This window comes from Salarias fasciatus, chromosome 20 (assembly GCF_902148845.1).
Source record: "Salarias fasciatus chromosome 20, fSalaFa1.1, whole genome shotgun sequence".
NCBI lineage: Eukaryota > Metazoa > Chordata > Actinopteri > Blenniiformes > Blenniidae > Salarias > Salarias fasciatus.
The window spans coordinates 21,965,675-21,987,394 of NC_043764.1; the positions used below are offsets into that span (position 1 = coordinate 21,965,675).

The following is a 21,720-nucleotide window of genomic DNA, read 5'->3' on the forward strand; positions in this document are numbered from 1 at the left end:
CTTTTGTTTTCTGCTGTCTGGTCCTCACTGTTTGTCATCCTGCAGATCTTTGCATGGGCTTTTATTAATCTGCAAGCTGTATGGCAACTCTCACTAGCACTCCCCAATGCCCCATTGTCATCTGGTTGTGTAAATATCCCAACGAAATTAAATTTTACCCTCTGCAATGGGAGCAAATTGAAAAGACACAAAGAGAATCTAGGTATTGTATTTAAACCAGTCGGTTGAAAATTGAGTGACATTTGAGCCGTGCATTAATGCGGACACCCTCCAGACTGTATTAGCCATCCTTGTCCCGCTCTTGTTTTTGAGCTATGCGAAAAGAATCTAGCAGAAGAGGAAATGAATTCTTTGGATTAGGAGACTGCGCTGACACACACACACACACACTGACAGACACACAAACAGAAACAAACTGTGTGCCGTACTCGCTAGGCGCCCTCTGAGAGGCATTATGCTAGCTGACAGCGCGACAGGATGGCACAGAGAGACCCCCAAACATCTCGCCCACATAATGAGACAGGGCAGGAGCGTTGGGGTTTCTTGAGGAAAGGGAGGCGGGTGGCGGGGGGTGAAAACGAGCTGGTGGTGGGAGGAGCTATTCGGATGTGTCAGTCCTGCATGGATCCCACAGGCGGCTACGCCGGACCCCTCTGTCACCAAGTGTATCTGAAAGATGGCAGCTGCAGACAGGGGCTGACATACACAGCTCAACAGGCTCATATCTGGCAGGCAGAATGAATTTATCACAAAGCAGAGACAGAAAACACAGCCCAGCCATGTACATCAGATGGAAGAGAAACTTTAATTAAGTCTCCGTGTGTGTGTGTGTGTGTGTGTGAGAGAGAGAGAGAGAGAGAGTGTGTGTGTGTGTGTGTGTGTGTGTGTGTGTGTGTGTGTGTGTGTGTGTGTGTGTGTGTGTGTGTGTGTGTGTGTGTGTGTCTTGATAAGAGAGCATTCCTCATCTCAAACTGACAGATAACAACCTGCGTTCGATTTAAAGAAGGCTTGAGACACAGGCTCTACTTTGCCACTTCACACAGATTTCTTTTTACTCATTTCTTCCCATCTTCCCCTTTTTACGAACTCTACAGCACTGCAGTTCTACCTACTCTAAAAGTGCAGGCGCAGCACTTTACGGGCCGCGCCAAAGCCTATTACTGTATAGAACAACTAGTGCTGGAGGCATGTTTGTAGGTACAGTATACACAGATGTATGGCCATCTTTATTCTCATCAAGTATCACTTTAGGGTACACCTTATTTTCATGGAGTTAATGAAATACAGCAACTGCTCTTAAACTGTGCCATCTTTACAGAAACTTCAGGCTCTATAGGATGAATCTCCTTTACTGTCATTGGCTTGGGGGAGGAGACATTTGAAAGTATTTATTCTGGACCATGAAATGAGCAGCTGTCCAAATGAAAGTCTTAATGTCTTGACAGAAAGAGCAGACTCTCCCCCTCTTTTGATTTTTTTTTTCCCCTCCTCTCTGTCTCGCTGACCCCTGTATCTCGCTCCAGCGTCTGCGTTTGAGCTCCCTTTGGAAAAGCAAGGGGGTGTGTGCACACAGAGATGAGCGGGGACTCCAACCCAATCTCATTTAGGCAAGAGAGGGCAGAGAGCCACCAGAAACCTCCACTCAGTTACACCTGAGGGGCCTCTGCTATGGAAGGAGGATATGCAGCTTTGCATACAAATCGCTGCCGGGAGCCATACGCCTGCCACCTTACACAGGGGGACAGACACACTGGCGCCTGATTAACATGAAGGGTATCAACTCAGCTGTGCAAACATGTGTTAAAGACTGTGGTTCCCTCTCTCCCCGACTATTGAATCCATCACGTGTGCACTGGAAAACATAGGGATGACATTCCTTGACATTTCGTGCGATCTGTGTGTCATAAAGATGACATAAAGGTTGACACACAGCTTACTTGACGATGGATTGGCTGTCATAAACATTGATGGCACTACATAACAAATGATCCTAAATTTTCATGGCACTGTTGTGACATTGAACAATGTCGTCTCTGCAGTCGAATCCGGAGCTCATTTTCCAAGCACTGACCTAAATCTTTGTAATGTCACTTCGACCAACATGCCATGATTGAATGACTCCGTGATCATACGCTATTTGTCTTGAGATGTCTTCCGACATTCTAAATATCATAATCAAACTGTTATTTGTGAAGCCTTTATCAGTGCTTCCAGGTCGCAGGAAATCCACATCTTCCAGTGTCTCTCGTTTCCAGGCCTTTGGAATTCCTGCCTTTCCCTTCCACACACTGTGCTCTTTTTGTCTTCTAAAATAATAAATGCATCCTGCCGTTTAAATTGTGTTGAACCCGCTTCTTTAATAACCTATTGGAGATATGACTGTCCGTAAACACACTGTATCATCTGTATTCTGTGTGTAAAAGAAAAAGAACTTCATCCAAAATAGTCTTTGTAATGGCTTTATTTGACTGAGTAAGATAACATTAGACATCTTAAAATGAGAAAATGAAGCAGTTATTGTGAGCCGTCCTTTTTGTTGTGTGCTCGTGCGTGGTCATAGTGCGTGTGTATGTGCACCTCCAGCGCTGGCCACAAACTTGGAGCGAGCCAAGGCGATGGGTAGATTGGGCGCATCCTCATCCGTATGCATGACTGGGCGTCCTCCAGAACTCTTTTGTTGTTAATGATAACTGGTTCCATGCATTGTTTACAAAGATGACAGGTCTATTTTCCACTGATTTATAGCACTGTGGCATTCAAGGAGATACTGTACTTATTACTTTAAATGCAGTATGCAAAAACAAGTCAAAGAGACAGGCAGAAAGTGGGAGGAGGGAGGGCGTGGACATAAATTAAGGGTCATCGTTGCCCTTCTGCTCCAGACCGAGCAGCTGTTTGTTGAGGTCTAGACAGTGAGCTGAGAGCTGATCACCTTAGGAGGTCATTGCTGCTCTCCACCCCGACTCACTCGGCTGCCAGGACACTGGAGGAGAGGTGGTGGCACTGTCAAACTGCCCTGTCAGCTATATCTTTATGTTTTGTTTTGTGGGGATTTGGGAGCGGGGCCGAATCTCCTCCTCTCCACATCCTAACATAAACACTCAGGGGAAAACTCCCTCTGGTGGCCGAACAACAGTTTCACACAACTCACTGTAATGATATCACACATCTAATGCTTGTCCTTCCCCAACTCAGCTGGCCCGAAAGCTGTGAAAAGGCTGGCTTAGATTTATCTTTCAGCACAATTTGAGTTTTACAAGCATGTAAAAGAAATGGTTAGGACACAGGTGAGGAGGAAGTGCAGGCAGAGAGAAGAAGGCGGGCTGTCATTGTTTTGACGGATTTAGTTACAGTTGCACAGAGATCAATTATTCAGCAGAAGCATGCATGGTCGCAGGATTAATGGTGCATGCAGCAGATAAATCAACCATTGGTCTCGAACCTTTCAGGGAGAGGGGAAACGGCACAAGACAAACATAGAAACGCGTTTGACGTTGGCATTTTATATCCATCCTTTACCATTAGTAACCTTGAGATTTCAAGAGAGAATGGGGACAGCGAGCATATCCAGCCACAAATAACCATCCAGATTTAGGGATATAATGTCAAAAAATGCGCACGTTATATCATCTTGAATGCCGATTTCACTGCGAAGGACAGGAGTATCTCTCTGTCCTCAGACTGTGGAAGGATATGAAAAAGGAGGGCTGTAGTTGCTGTTGAGAGATTGAAACACGGCTATATATTACAACCTCTGGAGACCTGTCGACACTTCAACTTACTACCCACCACCACAACCGCCATCTCTGGATCTGTCTCCATCCCTCCCTCTTCGTCTTCCTCTCTCTCTTTCTCTCATTCTTGCTTTGACTTTGCTCTGGGTCCTTTTTCCCCTTTTTTTTCTTTTATTTTTTTTGCTTTACTGTTACATTTCTCATCACACCCCCTTTGTGTATTCATACAGTGCATCTATCCATGTTCTTGTCTGTCTGGCTGTTCCTGTATTTGTATGTGTGTGTGTGTGTGTGTGTGTGTGTGTGTGTGTGTGCGCGCGCACTTCTCTCTGCCTGATTGAATTTGCTACATTCAGGCCCTCACCCCCTCCTTCTCCTCCATCCTTGTCTGTTTTGGCTGCCAGGTTGTACCTGTCTGGTATTTCAGGTATGTTTTAGCCCATCTGTGTGTGCCTGTAATTCCCATCCTCTATTTGTCTGCCTCCTTTATCTGTCTGTCTCCTTTATCTGTCTGCTCCCGAGCTGCTGCCCCAGCCCAAAACACCCCTCATGGCCTCCCTTCTCCTACAGTTGAAATCACATACCCCGGTCAGGCTCCCGTCTTCAAACACCAACCTTTGCCCAGCCTGAATGTCAAATCATTTCAGTCTCAGTCCCATCTTTTTCCTCTGTGTGTTTGCCTGCACAGCTCTTCTATTCTCACCTGTCATTTTGTTGTTGTTTCTTCATTTCCGTGTGCACTTTGTTCCCATGCTCTCATAAACGTATTTCCCGTTTCTCCCTCCTCTCAGTGGTTATCTTCATATGTAGCACTGGTAGAACACTGCTGTGCCCAGAAGTGTCTCTGCGAAGCCAAAGCTAACCTTTGCCTTTCAGATTAGAGTAATCACAATTAATTAAGAGTGGAGGGAGTGGGAATGACTTTGGCCATATCAAAGGAGCAACAGTACACAGAAAGAAATTTTTGCATATGAGTGATTGTGGAGGAGGGAATAAAAGAGGTGGGAAGAGGGAGGGTTGAGGCGGGGGGGGGAGGAAGCCATGGTGGAAGTGGGAGGATCAAAGCAGCGGATGGTGGCAGAGTGCTGTCCCCTGCTGTGGAGCTCAGATAAAGACAGGTTAGCGCCACAGGTCTCCTCAGTGAGAGGGAGCCAGGCACAAGGCCAGGGGAGATGCATGAACAAGCCAGCTTACAAACATCTCATAATAACTCAGGCAGAAGAAGCCCTCTGAATTAAAGTGTCACTTTTCATTTGCTTTCCTTTCCCTCATTTTGGCTCACTGGCTGATTTTTTTTTCTTTCTCTCTCTCTCATTCTTCCTTGCTCCCCCTCTCTTGTCTGCCTACTTTACCCCCTTAACCAACCACCTCCCATCACAAGCCCCGATCGCAATCCGCACATAATATGGACTCCTTCAGTTGCGTTCCCCACTGTCTTCATCACAGGGATGCCTGGGGGCTCTCAGGCTCTTCCATCTGCCTGCTGTGTGTCTGCAGCTCTCCCTGTCTCTCTTTGCTTGTCTCTCTGTCTGTTTGTGGCAATCCCTGTCTCTCCAAATCTGTCTATTGTGCGTTTGGCTGTGTCTCTGTCTGCAGGGCTCTCCCCGCACACTTACAGGCACGAGTAAGCGAATTGGCAAAGTTAAACACATTAGCCTTCATGCTCATCGACACTGGATTACAGACGGAGTGATATTTCACCAAAAGAGCAACGTTGTCTTGGGTCAGCACTTGTTGAAAGCGGCATAAAAAGAAACAAAGTTATCGCAACATTTTAGCAACGTTTTTGTTGGCAGCTAAAGGCTCCAGAGCGTGCTTCTGTTTTCACTGCGATGCTGTTGACCTTTTATCAACCCTGATAGGCCCAAACTCAGGGGCATGTGTGATAACAGAAGAGCCGCGCTATGGCTAGACTGACTACTTTAAATTCAGTTAGTCATCATGTTGTTGAAGTCACAGGTCTGCACAGGGCAAAGCTGGCAAATGCATTCCTATTCTTTACTCAGTGAGTAAAAATAGAAATACTTGCGCAAAAAAAGAATTTATGCTAAAAATAAAAAAATACATTATTTCACTGTATGGGGGTGGGATCGAGAGCAGATGCATGCACTTGCATTTGTTCACCCATACACTGTAACTATAAAAAGCACAAGTAAAACTGAGTTTGTTTGCATAAATTCACCAGCTTGATCTTTGGAAATAACACAAATTATGGCTCAAATATATTGTGATCTCGGCTGTCAGTGTAACAGTAAAGCCATTATAAATAACTGAAGCAGAATTACAAATAATATCACGATAAAAGTCTTTTTTGACCGCTCATCATACGGTACCTTGAAACCCTGGAGATTTTCATTAGCTCGTCCATCTTCTACTCCGTTTAGTGAATGTCAGGTCCTCGGACGCTGGAGCCAATCCCATCTGACTGTGGCTGAAGGCAGGTCACATCCTGAGCAACTCCTCACTGATCTGCAGGGCGACCACAGCGAGACAGACAATCACACACACTCATGTTCTCAACTACCAGCAATTTTTAGTTAGAATGAACTTTTGACACGGCGAAAAAAAACCACACACTCACTGTTAGGCCTCACTGTGCAGCCTGGGTGCTAATCCCCACACCACTGCACAGACACCTGAAAAATTAACTTAAATAATGTAAAAATAACAATACTTTGTGACTTTCCTCCACTGGAACAGGGGATATTACATACCAGGCAGTCTATGAGATTGCAACTGTTTCCATAGTACCTCCATGATCGACGTCATTACTGTCGTTGTTCTCGATCCTGCTAATCCCGTCACTGAGCCTGGCCGTCCAAATTGGGTTTGCTGGATTTTCCAGAAGCCGCGGACTGTTGAGTGGAGTGAGGGTAGAGAAAGGAGTACATAGAAGCTGATGAAGGTTGTTGCCACGCTCTGAAGTGGAGCACCATCTTCCCCGCAGTGTGAATGGGGCGGCCATCAGTCTTTAATTGGGCACTGTGGGCCATAATAAAGAGATCTCAAAGTATGGTGAGGGGAGAAAAAAAAAAAAAAAAAAAGAAAAAGAAAAAACAAGCCAGGGAGAATGAGATAGATATACAGAGTGATAGGGAAGGCCAAAGAGTGGGGTGAACCTAGTCCGCTTAATGCAGTGCATATTGGCAGGTGTCGCTCTGCCTAATTTCACGCCTCTGTGAGCGAATGTGCACCCAGACGATCGCCACTTCCAAGTCCCCATCTCTCTCTCTCTCTCTCTCTCTCTCTCTCTCTCTCTCTCTCTCTCTCTCTCTCTCTCTCTCTCTCTCTCTCTCTCTTTCTCACCCTCTCCTCTCTCTATTTCAGTGTCTGCACTTTAATGTATAATTGGCTGCAGTGATGTGTTTGTCCTTCTACGGGACTACGTGATTTGGCCTGTGCAGGAGGTGGACTTCGGTTCCCCTGGAACCTGGGAGTGCGCGGCCGTAAGCTCAATGACAGGCCGAATGTGCAGCATAAGCACTAAAGAGAAGCGTGGTGACAGTTAAGGAAGCACGAGGGTCCACCTCTTCCATCTGTCACATCCAGGCCGTGCGATGAGGAATGATTTGATGCTTGTTCCTTTGCTTTCTGTCAGTAATCCTGCGTGTCGGACTTTAGGCCACTGGGTAAAGACGACGACAGGGGGTGAGCGGGTTAGCCGTCGCTGTGTGCGCGCATGTGTGTGTGTGTGTGTGTGTGTGTGTGTGTGTGTCACACAGCAGGTCTTCCAGAGTTTGACACGGGGACATCCTGTGGCAGAAAAGATGGAAACAACTTCTGATCGTCGTCGCTTCTCCCGTGACCCCCCTGCTGCTCCTCAGACCTCACCCCCCCCCATCCTCATGCTCTTACCCTTTTCACCCTTCTTTTCTCTCTTGTACTCGTCCTTTACCCCCCCTCCCCCCATCACTGTTCTTCCCTACTCACCCTTTTCTCGCCCCTCCTTCCTGTAGTCTGTGTTTGTGTTGGGAAGATTAAGCTGCTCTGACAAAGCTGTGTTTACAAATATGCAGGCAGAGAAACAGGCCAAGCGACGCTGAATAGGAATAGAATACAAATTGCTTTTTTATCTCTCTTAGGGCCAGGGCGAGAGAAAATGTGTTTGCGATTGTTGCTCCTCCGCCTGTGAAGGATAAAGCCTCAGTACTGGGTTTGGGCTCCCTGTTAGCATTCATTCTATCCTCTCCTCTCTCTGTCTCTCTCTCTTTCTCTCTCTCTGTCCTCCCACTCTCTTTCTTCCCCCCATGCTCTTTCTCCTCTTTGTCTACTCCACACACTCCGTCTCTTTTTCCCCGGCAAGATTTTTTTTTTTCTTGCTGTTTCCTTGGTAATCATATCTCCTCTCCTCTCCTTTCTTTTTTCCTCCCTAACTCTCTCATGTCTCCTTGATGTGTGCTCCCCTCTCCTCTATATGTGTGCTCCTCCCTCTCCACTCACCTCCTTCCCTCAATAATTTTCTCCGTTTCTCTCCCTCCCTCTTGTTTCCATACAAGCTGAATATTTTTCTCTGTCACTCAGTCTCTCCTTCTTTTTCTCCAACCATCTATTCTTTTTTTTTTTTTTTTTTCCCCGCTCCCCTCCTCCACTCAGCGGGACTTGTCATGATTTACAGTCTCTCTCAGCTCTTCCTCGCTCACGCCGGTGATATTAGAAATTTGGAGTGCCTATAGATCACGGCGGGGGGAAGAAGGCGCGAGCCTCTGCTAATCAGCCCTAACAGAACTGTGCAGTATTACAAATCTGGGCTCTCTCTTACAATTAGGCGGCGTGTCTGCCTGGCGTAACCCGCAGCGGGGAGGCAGAGCCTGTGATGTCATCTTCAGCAGGTCTCCGCCGCCGCCGTGTGTGTGTATGTGTTTTAAGGGGAAACAGAGGGGTTGGATGTTTGCGCTCATTAATGCAGAGGACGTGCTCCCCTTCTCCACGCAGTGGCACTTTTATCCTTACCTCAGCTAACACAAGGGAAGGTTAATAGGCGGTCATACAGACTCAAACAATGCCTTCTGTGTTTAATAAGCAGCATCAGTCTCGCAATGTGATACCGCCATTAATTCATTATTTAAATAAGGACAGGATAGCTTTTAAGGACGATGTTGAGTTATGCTGAGTTTTACTTTATTCGCAGTGGGTACTGAGTGCCGAGGTTCTGAAGCCTTTTCTAGTGATAATTTACTCACTTTGAAATGTTTTTTTTTTTTTTTTTTTTTTTCCAGTCTAGTGTCCCTGGAGCAGTGCAATATGTTTTAGTAGGAAAAATAATTGTCAACACTGTAAAGCAAAATGATCAAAGTAATTAAACAAATGTGGGAATTTATGCTTCTTTTTTTTTTTTTTTTTTTTTTTTTTAGTACAATCTGAAATATTTTTAATTTACTAGTTAAAAAGAGGTGGCGTGCCCTTGATATTTTGGCAGCTCTTGCTGTTTGCAGTGTATGTAAACAGGTTTAACAGTGTTGCACAAACACAGACCAGTCGGGTTTTCTTAACGATGATTTTGTGATCTTTTTTCACCCCCCCTAAAAAATCACATATTTAGCATATTCTGACTGCAGTTTTTTTTTTTAAACATTGAATTGTGTCACCGCTGCTTCTTCAAATGACTTGAATAATCATTTGCTGTGATAATAAGCACACTGCATGTTGTAATCATGCAATCTGTGGTCTGCTGAAATACATATTTAATGCTGAGAAATTGAATTGCCCCTGCGAATGTTTACTAACTTTCCCAAATTATTGCAAGAGTTTGATTTCCTGCGTTGATTATTTTCTTCTTAATTCCATTACTTAACATGTGAAACATATTTTCGCCAGCATGGCGTAACCCTTGTTCTGTCAGTGTAGTTCACACTTGGTCTCATAAATCTGTTTCCCTCTTTCATTGCAAAACCTCAGAGCACTGCTGGAAATACTTCCGCCCTGTTTGAGGAACTGATTTGGTGCACCCTCATGTCTGTACCTTCATGTTTTTTTTGCCGATGCAGATGAATACATATTCATGTTCTGGTTTGATATCCCCTTGGCCGTTCTCCAGCACATGCATTTGGGTTTGACTAAGAGTACTGAAGCGCTCGGATACGGGAAAGTCCTTTTAGACTCAGCTGTTTCCTACCCACTAAAAATGACAGCTAAAACGCGACCTCTGACCTTATGTCTTTAAACCGTGGCTCGATAACTTGATTGCTGTATCCATTACTCCACTTTTAATGGAATGAAGTGGTTGACAGTGCCAGGCTTGTAATGCAAACAGATGCTCATTACTCTTTGCGCTGCAAGACTCTTTTTTTTTAACATGTCTTTTCAAGACAGGCAATCTAGAGGTCAGCTCAAAGGTTAGGTGATAAGGAAGTGGTGTCTTGAGATAATGACCAGTTTCCATTTGCCATTTTACCTTTCACACATGTACTTAACATCCATTTGTGTCCCGTCATTCCCTCGCATTCGGATAATTCGCTGACCTCACGCAGACTCTTAACTAGAGCTTGATAAAGACGCACTGAGTTCAAACACAGATTTCCAAGACAGTCTATTAGCATTTCAAATACAAAGACATGACTTGTGCTAATTTAATCTGTTATGCATCTCCAAAGTAAGTCCTCTTTCTTACATGTGGAGCAAAGTCAGCTGAGGAGAGAAAAAAGGAGAAGTGAGAAGAAGAAAAAAAAAGCAGAAATCCAAGCGGGAGAAGTGGAAAGAGATCATCATTTGTTAGCAGAGCGTGTGCAGGCCTCCTCTCATCGTGTGGGTACTATAGAAATACAGTTTGACTTTCGAAAAGCTGACAGAAGCACTGCAAGGTTTTATTGAGCTTTCTTTTGTTGACAGGCATCAATGTGTTGACTGCTGTAGTAGGCTGAGGTCAAGGCAAGACCTCGACTGGCTCTTTGTGAAGCATGGAAAAAGCGGCCTCACATATTCGCTCGTCCAGCCATTTCACCTCTCCTTTTGTGTCAACGTTTTTCACTATTCTTGTTCGACTCACTTTAAGTGAATAGGCTCTTATTCAGCACGGGATTCACAAGAGATGAAGCCACTGTAGCAAATCCGGTCAAGGTTTGTCCGTTTGATGTTCTCATATGTGTGAATGCGTGCATGTTTGCTGCATGATTATTTTTAAATGCAGTCTTATAGGGCGTGTTTGCCAAAGCAGGCGCACAGAGTTAAGTCTGTATGGACCTTATATGTAAATTAAATTCATTACTCTCATCCATTTTTGTAATAGTACTTCACCAATGCTTTCAAATATCAAGAAACCGATCAGTTACTTTTTTAGACCAACTTCACTAAGTAAAATTACGCCCAAAGCGAGTTTACAAAATATGTCAAATCATTGGGGATTGGAAATATCCTGGCATGGGTCGCAGAGCGCTCAGAAACATCCCCTTTTTTCACATTCAAAATCCTCACAGGACTTTTTTTTTTTTTTTTTTTTTTGCAAAATGGTCTCATCCACATTGCGGATGTTTCATCCCCATCTCAAACCCCTCAATATACTGTGTTGGTCTGAATATAAGAAAGCCTTCTTTTCCTGGAAATAGGTCTGAAAAATTGGAGTCGTCTCATGTTTGCGAGATAATATCCAGCTCCCAGTGTTATGCCGAGTCCTGCATGTCAATGGCACGGGGCCTCGGAAACAAGGGGAACATGTTGGATGTGATCCCTCCAGTCAGACTGGTTATTGCAGTGAACGGAGGCTTGCTGATGAAACCAGGAGGGATGAGATGTCAGCTGCAGGTGCACGTTGTCGTTATCACCTCATTCAAAGGCTTTAAAATGCCGCTTCGCAAATGCTTAGAATGGCAGCGAGAATAGCACGCTGTGGTGGGAGAGGCGAGAGCAAAAATTTTGTTCCTCACCAGAAATCTGTACAAGGGAGAGACTGAAGGCACCGGAATACATACGATACTGTAATTTAATGAGGAAAAGCCAGAGTTGCTGGAATTTTAAAACAGCAACCATTTTTTAATGTCATGTATTAAAATTTTTTTCATTATCATTTTATCCATAAAAGAAATGACCCTCGAAAAAACTGGTTTTTATCTGCAAGAATTTTTTCAACTATAAGCCTTGGCAAAAAGAGGTAGTTTTATGAACTCTGCTTGATTAATACGGGACTTCTCTGCAAATGAGGAATTGTGAGAAATGAGCCTTCATTTGATAAGCTTGTCAGTCTAAAATTCATTCAGATTTGGGTCCTCATCCAACATTTTATTCAATCTATTTTATATTCTCCATTTTGCTTGATGTCTGATGACAGAATTATTGCTGGACTGCAAAAAATACCCAGATGTGTTCATTTATGCTTAGATTCATTAATTATCCCATATAGCCATCACATCGTTGTGCTCATTTGAAGTTATTTGTCATTTTATCTGGTGGATATTGTGCTACATCCCTAATTGCATGCAATCCCAAGGCAAACTGCTAAATTTTCACATGGAGTCGATGCCACATTCATGCACAATTTAAGCAGCATATGCAAAGTGCCAATTCAGTGTGATTTCAAGTGAAATCGTCCATATTTTCATTAATTTGTGTGTCTCCAACTGGTTGTGTTGTTGCAAGCCAATGAGGGACTGCAGCCTCTTGCTTTTTGTGCCTGTGCTCTATCATCATAATGATGTTCTTTGGGTAATGATAACTGATAAATCTAACGTGCGGTCTGGCTACAACCGACCTTTTTTACGCCTGCGTTCCTGTTTGTCATTGACGGGAGCTGCATATTTCTGTTGTGTTCGTCTGTGGGTTGTTTTTTTTTTCACACATTGAGCACTCATAGGTGGAACTAAATTTCTATTTTGTGTATTTGTGGCTTTGTGTGTCGGGAGTACGGTGGCACGCCGTAGGCCGCATGCCACCCCTCCATCCCATTAGCCCAGCCCAGCCCCTGCCTGTGTCTGCTTTAACCTTGGCCAGCAGGCTGGAGGAGAGGGAAAGTAATTCTAACCTTAAAAACCTGCTGATTAAAGCTAGTTTGGTGGAATTCGATTCCACTTAATGCCTTTGGCCGTGAGCCCAGCTGGCTAGCATTAGCATCAACAGACACTGTGTCTTCAGTCAGGGAGACAGACGTGCATGGGCATGTGCATGAGCTTCCTCTGGCATGTGCAGGAGCGTTGCTGTAAACCCTATATCCCCTTGTCTATTTTTCAGTCTCAGTTCTACTCGCATTTCTCCTTCTGCTCAATATATAACTCTAATGCTCGGCATCACCACCACAAGCCCCCACCCCCACCCCTAAAATGTCTTTCCCGCACTTTTGTCTTGAATTTTCTTGTTTTCCCGAGCCTCCGGAATGAAGCAGGACAGAGTCGGGGTTTTTTTTTCAGTGTTGCAAGCGGTCAGGAGTTTCTCTCTAACTGCCTCAGTCCTGTTATTGTTTTTCTCTTGAACTTGATGTATAGCTGTGTTTACACGTCCGGCGTGGCTAATTAATTCTCCTCTTCAGGGCCTGTTTATCAACCGTTTCTGTTTATTTTACAATGAGTGAGCTATTTTTAGAGGCCGTCATTTCCATAACACATGCATTTTTTTTCTTTTCTTTTCTTTTTTTTTTTTTTTTTTTTTTTTTTCTCACCAGAGCGTCATTTGTTTTGCTTTGTTGAGGAATTTAGGTTTGTTTTCCATTTTTCCCTTCAGCTTGGGTGCAGCCTGCCAATTCATTTTGTAGCCCGCTCAGTTTTGACTGATTTAGTAGCTGCAGCTGGTCCAACGGAGAGGACTGGGGAGATAAATCTAAGCCGCTTTTGATTTATTATGTATAATGTCTCATCAACCGTTGCTTAAGTCTTCGGATGCACTGAAGAATTATACTGTTACAACCTTACAAGTTGCAGCATATTTAAAGGCATCTAAAGAAGCAGAATCTTAATAATCAAAGCAGTCGTCGGGATAAAAGCCACAGTCATTGTGCCACGCTTTTGCATTCCTCTCTGAATACAAAACACAAGCAATATACTGTATATTATGGGCAGTCTGGGCATTGTGCCACCCTACCAGACACTATAGATAATTTGATTTGCACTGAACGATTGGAAGAGAGCAGAGTGGAGTGGCTGACTGTAAAGACAGCAGGTGAAATGGAGAACATTACGGTATCAGTCGAAAATGAGCTCATCCTCCAAACTGGAAGTGGCACTTTTCAGCCCTAAGTCATCTAATCACATCTGTATAGAGCCAGAAATCGTTGGCTGATCAATAGTCATCATGGATGCTGTCAATGGCCGGGGTAGTTTGAATTTTGCATGGTCCATGAATCTCTATTGAGTATGGATTTTGCGCTCCCTCCGCGGATGGAGTTTGATAGTGCTGCCTGATTGGCTGCTGTGCGCGCTCTATTTATGCTGCGTTGCCCCAGGCTGAATCACCTGCCCCAGGCATCCATGTGAACAGACATATGCAAACAAACACACAAACAGAAGTACACACACAAAATGATACATTCCTTCTAATGAAGCAGCAAGCCAGAAGTGACTTTACCAGGTGGATATCCATGTCAACAACTGCATAATCGTGCGAAGCAAGCCGTTCAATCCGGCGTGAGCCGTAAAAGTTATATGAGATCTGACTGGAGATTATTCACATCCAGAGTGGGGATGTGTGAGGCCAAATGCACGCCGAGGAAACAAGGCAGGGCTCGATTCATACATGAGTCAATGGTAAAACAATACTTGAAGAGACTGAGCTGGACGTAATAGACAGAAACTAAATGGGCAATAATGAAGAAAGAGCCATATTTGAAATCCCAGTTGTGTTCGATCGTTTAGGCAGAAGTTTCCATTTCAGAATGTAACACTTCCTTTATCCCTCATGGAGTAACCGCGAGGTTAGAGGAACCCAATAATATAAAACCAGGTAAACAGTAAACACCGAAGCTCAAATCTATCTAAACTGATGGAAGACAGTTTTCTCTAAATTTAAGTGAACTATGAAGGCCGAGCCTACTGGTTTCAGTGTTGGGCTGTGTTCACTTTAACTGCAACACATGAGTGGAGGGTGAGTGCTGCTACCGCTAATACTTTTTGACACAGCAAATATAAAAACATAGAAACCGCTGATAAACAACAATAATATGTTAATGACACTGACATGATGCTAATGACATGATTTATTGTGTGCAGAATCACAAGATAACAGGACTTGGCAGTGTAAATGATGTGACGACAATCTGTTAAAACCGATTAGAGTCATCCATCAAGAAATTTTCCACATTTAGAAAAATTTTTTAAGGTTTAAAATCTCAAAGAAAAAGTGTGATTTTTACACGGCTTGGCACTCCTCCACGTATTTCACTGGAAAGAAAATATCTTACAATAGATTATTCTCTTTCATTTGTCCTGACTTGAGCTCAGCTGGAGTTGCTGTCTAATCTCAAGGTTGGAGGTTCGATCCTCCATCTCTCTTGTCCATGTGTCCTTGACAAAGACTTGAGCTTGCTGTCACCATGGGCGTGTGTGTGAATGTGACATGTAACATGCTCCACATAAGTAAAATCAATTTATGTGTTGCTCCGTGTTGGGTGTTTTTTGTTTTTTTAGAATACACATTTTTATTCAGTTTCTAGAGTGAGCTATAAATGTTGAAAAACTCCCACTTTGTTTCTGAGAGGTGGGCAGTTTAACTTTCATTCTTATATATCCGCTCCAATATATATAAGCCATTCCTTCTTTGGTGGTGAACGCACCGTGAGGGAGTCGGGGTGTGTGCATGTGTGCTCCTCCCAGCAGGACCGACAATCCAACAGAAAGATAAATGTGCAGCAGCCTCTGACAGTGGGACGTTTGCATCACGGCAGGAAAACAGCAAATTGCCAACATAAATAAGGTGCCACGCTCTGATTAGGACTGTCTTCACACATCATTATGGTCTAATGAGAGAGTTTCCCCTCTCTCTCTCTCTCACTCTCTCACTCGCTCTAGAACGGTGTGTCTGCCAGCCGGCTTCGCCTTCGCAGAGACTTTGCATTTTACTAGCCTATCTCTAGCTATGCCTGACACCTGTCAGCCATGATGGATGGATGTGAGCGAGGTGTCACCGCAGCAGCAAGCGGGCCAGGGGTACTGGTGGCCCCCAGAGGCAGGACAGGTAGCCAGTGGTGGCTCTGCCTTTATATGTGAAGGCTTCATTTAAGACAAACTGTCTGGCCTGCTTGCCCCGTATGAACCGCAACACCACTCTGCTCAATATGACACCCCGAGAGGGAGCTGGGGGAGGGGGGCGTGCTCAGTCCAGACAATAATCCCCTCTCATTGGGCCGTGCCAGCGTTACATTGCCTTGGCCGCCTGCTTGAGTGACAACATCAAATGAATTTGCTGCATCAGTGTCTGACTTTGGAGGACACACGTCGCTGTAACTCTTTTTTCCTGCTGTCCGCAGTGACAGCGCATGAATACATTATGGACACTCTACTTGTGAATTCTTCTATAAACTGTTCTCTATCATTCATCTGTTGTGTCTCGTTTGCACGCAGAGACACAACCGGCACACTAATCGTACATTCACACCAGTGACTGTGTGTGTGTGTGTGTGTGTGTCTGTGTCTACGTGGCCGATGTCTTTGTATCCGTGTGCGAACGCTCTTCAGAATTACACACTTTTTTCATGAGAGGATATGTGTGCATGTGTGTATAATTACGGTTTAATTGCTTGTCCTGTGATGTGCTGTCATCTGTCACAGCCCAAAGACAGCAAATAATGGTTCTGCTGCCGTCACTTTGTCACCCAGACGCTCAGCATGCAGAAAGCAGCAGAAACACCAGTAACTGATATGCGTCTTGAATTACTGATAAGCGCTCAAGTATGATGAGCTTTGTGTATATGGGCGTGCTTGTGCTCTCAAAAGTATTCTGGTCCGCTTTGTATCTTGTTCTATTGTGATCGTCTGTGTAAGTATGCATAAAGCTGCATGCATGAGTGTGAATATTTATGTGTTTATGAGTGGGTGCAGTCTTTTTTTTTGCCTAAGAACTCAATCTCCTAATTTTGTGTATCTGTGTGTGAGAGAGGCAGAGAGAGTGGATTGGTTGGAGAGTGAAGGTTCATAGGCTTACGCATGTGTGTGCAAATGTGTTTGATGCCTCGGCTATATCGGCACTGACAGGTGCAACAGTTGTGTTATGCTTTAAGCTGCTTGTTTGTCTGGCACGCTGCTTTGTGTGGTTGAGAAATGGAGTAAACAGAGGGAAAGGAAAGCAGCCTGGGGGCTAATTTATTCACTCCCCAGTCGCCCTAGTCACAGAGGCCTGTTGCACCGGCCCACCTGTCAATCCTGAGGAGCATGCCATAGCGCCATCATACCATCCAACTGCACACAGCCATACCGCAGCGCGCTCTCAGCGGGCCAAGCGCTTTAGGCTACAGCAGTATTAACCGTGATATTTTAATAAACACCCTGTAATCAACATTAACAAGACAGCAAGTTTCTACAGGACATAAGCAGCTTTTAAAAGTCTGCCGTTTCCTGCGTGCTGGGAAAATAAGTGCAGAGTTAGACTTGTATCAGCGTCTGCGTTGAAATTTAGAGTCAAGTATCGAATAGACAGACGGTTGGCATTTCTGTTTGTAAGCACCTTTCTCGGGACTGTCGCAACACATGACTGTTGTGAGATGCATAAACAGTTTATTGCCTTATAGACCAGTGCGCAGTGTTGCATCAGTAATCCCTTGAAAGAGCACAAAGTGCAGTTCATGACATAAATACTCACAAAACTGCACAGTGGCATTGTGTGAGCTGGTACTTGTTGTAGTTGACTGTAGTAATGTGATGTTCAATCCGCTGTGGGTGTGGGAGGAAGTGTCTGTCCGTCGCCAGCGTGGAGTAATGGATGGCATAGCTATGGGAGTGGGAGGAGGCATACATCCTATTTCAGACAGCTGTAATGGATGAGAGTACAGCAGAAAAAAAATAAGAACAGGAGGCAGCCTGCGTGCGTTCACTCTCCCAAACTCTCTCACACACAGCTCGTGGTGTTGAAAAGATGTGAATGAAACAATGGAACACCTGGAGAAACAGCCAGTGCCTGGCTTATGAATCGGTCATGGGAAACACACGGCCACACGCATGTGCTTGCACATCCCTGTGATGTGTTTGTATTTCGCGATGTAATGTGTCTCTTCATCCGTGTGCCCAGTTTGTGGAGCTCTCAGAGCTGTGGTATAATTAATCAGACAGCTTGATGTTGGCAAATGAGTGTTTATAGAGACCAATCTCTTCTGCAGGCCCTGCTCTTTTCAACTAGGTTTTAGTTAAACAAGACGAGCACATAACACACTTCAAGGTGCCTATTTATCACATGGTCCTCCGAGCAACGTAGCCTCACCTCACCCTCCCTCCCTCCTCTTTCTCCCCTCCCCTGTCCCCTTCACCACTCGCCGCTCACCCATCCACAGCGCCCCAGGAAACACACCTTAACTTATGGAACACATGCAGCCGCTGAATAATGAAGACGTGCATTTATTTGTTTGCGCGTGTCTGTGAGTAAATGCGACTGCATGTGTGCGTACAATATATGCACATACGTTGTGAGTAACAGCATTTGTGTCAACCCAGCTGTTACTTCTTTGTCTTTCCAATCAAACATTTATAAACAAAGAGGATTGGCGTGGTGCTCAGCCCTCTCCACCTGCTTGTTTGCTTTACGCCTGTAGGAGCCAAGCTTCCCGTCTTCGGAGCGAACCCTCCTTTACCCTCACCTTTTACAAATATTGTATCTCACAAAATCACAGCGCATGTCCTGACTGGTGAGTGTAAAGCTGAGGAAGGAGTGCAATAGATGCTTCATGTTTTTTGCTGTAAACAAGCAAAAGCCAAGCCAACCCTCTGGGTCAATTGGGAGCCGAGGCCGCGAGTCTCCCCGAGAAAGAGCGAGGAGTAGAGAGGATGGAAGCGGGATAAGTGCTGCCTTGCTCCTGTTCTTCAGTGCGTGGTGTTTCGCTGCTTTTGCCTCCACTGCCGGCCGGTGAAAAATGTCTCCTGGCCCCCTCTGCCAGATACCAGGAGGTGTTATCAGCCCTGCCGAGCTCTTTCCACTGTAACGAGCCCCCAGGCACAGCATTATCTGTTTACGATAAGGATATTAATAACACCGTGCTTTACTTATGTGCCGGGGTGTCCTGTGGGGTGATCTTGAGGGGGGTGTTGGAGTAAGGAGCACCTGAATCATTCTGTCAAGGGTTCTCACCGAGCGGGACAGGTTATAAGTAGAAGAGTGGGAAGAAAAGAAAGGAAGGCGTGGCAGCGTGATGCTGGGACGGTGTGGAAGTGTTGACTGGTTAACCCCAGGCATTTACCCCCCTCAGGTATCTTTGTACTTGAGAACAAAAGGTTGATCATCTGCCAGCAGGTGCACATGGAAGTTATCATACTGGGGGGTGTCAAGGGTCACAGCTGCCAAGGTCAACTGAGAGGTCGTCCTGTATTTGACCGGTGTGTGATGCCCTTGTCCTCATACGTCCTTGTCTTCTCTCCCGCTCCCCTTGCAGTGTTTGTATGGCTGCTACGTCCACTCCTCCATCATCCCCACCTTCCATCGTCGGTGCTACTGGTTGCTCCAGGTAAGAATCCTTCTTCTCCTTTTTCTCCAGTTCACCACACTTTAGTTTACTCAAAGACTTTCCTCCCTCTATCCCCACAAACTTGAATGAGTTGCATGATATCAGTTTCCATTTAACCGAAGCATTTTCCTTTGACAGCCGGCAGGCAGACATCAACCCATCCCTCCTCCACCTCCCTCGCCCTCCCCTCTCTTCTCTCCCCAGCCTCCATTTCCCTTATCTTTCCCAGTCATTCACTTTTCTGATGGCATTGCCCATACACGCCGTCCAGCGCGAGGACGGTATCTCAGTCTGCTAAAAGCTTTGCCATCTCTCCTGTCTAACAGCTGCAGTGATGGGCAGTAAAAGCATGATGGAAGAGGTTCCCTGTACAGTATAGTGTGCTTATTGTGGGTCGTCAAGTCTGCAGGCTGAGAGTGGTTGTAAATAGTACTCCTTTGATCACCTACCCAATACATCTCATCATTCTCGTTTAGCATGGCAGCCATTATTGTTGGAAGGTGCCTGATACAGCCATTCACACACACAGACACACACACACACACGATTTTAAGGGAGCATAAAGCACATGCACAGAGAATAGGGCTTTGTGGACCCTGTGTTTTTTTCCATCCTTCTATGTATCTGTCATCTGCGTATATGGTGTCCGTCTGTCTGTCTCTCTACTGTATCTTTCATCCACCCAACCATCCTTTTTATCTTTACTGCCCTGCGGTGAATAAGGCCCGTTTTAATTTGAAATATATTAAGATGAAGCCCATTTGTGATAAATACACTTCAGCTATTTGTGGCTCTGTTTTAATTTCTCCAAGTTGTGTCTTCTGACAACAATTGTGGAGCTTCAGTATCCCCGCTGCGCTGAATAGACCCCGAAGACAAATCCATTTGTCGTCCAACAGACCCTGCGTACAGTGATTGTTAGTACAACAGGAGCACAGACCGGTAGGGAAAAGACAAAAGAGGAAAAACTGGCCCTAACAATGCCTAAATACTCATCAAAATAATTAGACTGTTCCCACAGCAAGCAAAAGCTTTCAAACAACAACTGTTTATTTCTCTCTTGCTCTGTGTTGGCACAGTGTGTGACAGGCAGTAATAACAACTCTAGTAGACAAAAAGCTTGCCTCTGCCTGTCTGCTCTGCATTCAGTCAGCAAAGCCACTTAGGTTGTTTTCACTTAAATATATTTTCTAAATGATAAAAAGGTAGAGTGTGTTATTAAAAAGTCAAAGTAATTAGGTGTCAATTTTTCCTGAGCCTTTGTTTGGCAGTGTTAGCTGTTTCTTCTAAGCAGAGGTGCATGCTATTTTGTATCTTTGTGCAATACTCATATTTCCAAATGTAAATTGAAATTGTCACTTCTTGCTGAAATTATTATTCCGGCCCTGACCTCGCTGAATGAAATCATATCCGAAGAGGCTGTTATTGAAAGTGAATATGGACAAATTCCACTGTGCAAGAATGCATTAAAACTTAAGATGAAGCTCACACAAGTCATCTTATCAAAAGGATTTCATCCAAAGTTACAGCTGTTCCTTTAGTGTGAATCCACAGTTTCCTTCTTGAGCTGCACTGCAAAGACTGAAAAACAAAAAAGGGAATTCAATCCGAAAACTGTAACTTTGGAAGACACTCACTTGATTCGACTAATTCAGAGTGCTGAATCATATTAGCGTCAGCTGAACTTCAAAATGCATTAGCACAGAATGGGGCCTGTGGATTTTGTCTCCCATCAGTGACATAGATTTGCAATACTAGGAACCTCATTAAAGGCTTGTGTGGAGAAAAAGAACATTCTCAGTGATTATAATAACTTCAGCTCATATTTGCATTGCGGGATTTTTAAGATAAACTTTGAATTGTGAACCCATTCTACTTCCATGCTTCTTCGCCGTCAGATTCGGGTCAAAGGGAGCGTAACTGGAGGATAAAACACAGCCACGCTTCCAGGGAGAGGGAGGCCAAAGTTACACTGGAGTCATACACAACACAAGGACACATGCAGACAGAGAAAATGGTGTACACACTGCACCGAGAGCGAGTAACAGAGAGCTGGGGTCATGCTGGGTCACTCACTTTTCAAAACTACAACCTTCATTTTTCAGGCGCTTTCACTCTCTTTCTCTTTGCCATTTGCTAGATCCACACATAAAGACTTATCAAACTTTGAGAAGTTCACACACTCAACTTTCATTTTTCGCCCTATACTGTACAGCATTGGAGGAAAACAACTGGTTAGCGAATCCTTGGCCCTCACCTTTTACACTGCTCAGCAGATCTTCTTACATGTCTCCTGAGGCTCTTAGATGCACGTGTGCTGCTAACACATCCACTATAAAAAAAAAAAAGAGAGAGAGAAAAAAAACACTTTCTGTTGTGAAACATTTAGTTACAAACATGTATTGACTCCTGCACAGATCCTTCCTGGAATCC

General features: G+C 44.6%; 1 protein-coding gene across 7 annotated transcripts in view; it reads left to right on the forward strand.

Moving 5' to 3' along the window:
* camta1a (calmodulin binding transcription activator 1a) overlaps window positions 1-21,720 on the forward strand; it is a 307,545-nt gene that overhangs the window by 226,238 nt on the left and 59,587 nt on the right. For all 7 annotated transcript variants that reach the window (XM_030119532.1, XM_030119523.1, XM_030119524.1 and 4 more), the window contains one exon: window positions 19,216-19,287. In XM_030119532.1, coding sequence (XP_029975392.1) covers window positions 19,216-19,287 — 72 coding nt within the window. The remainder of the gene's footprint in view (window positions 1-19,215; window positions 19,288-21,720) is intronic.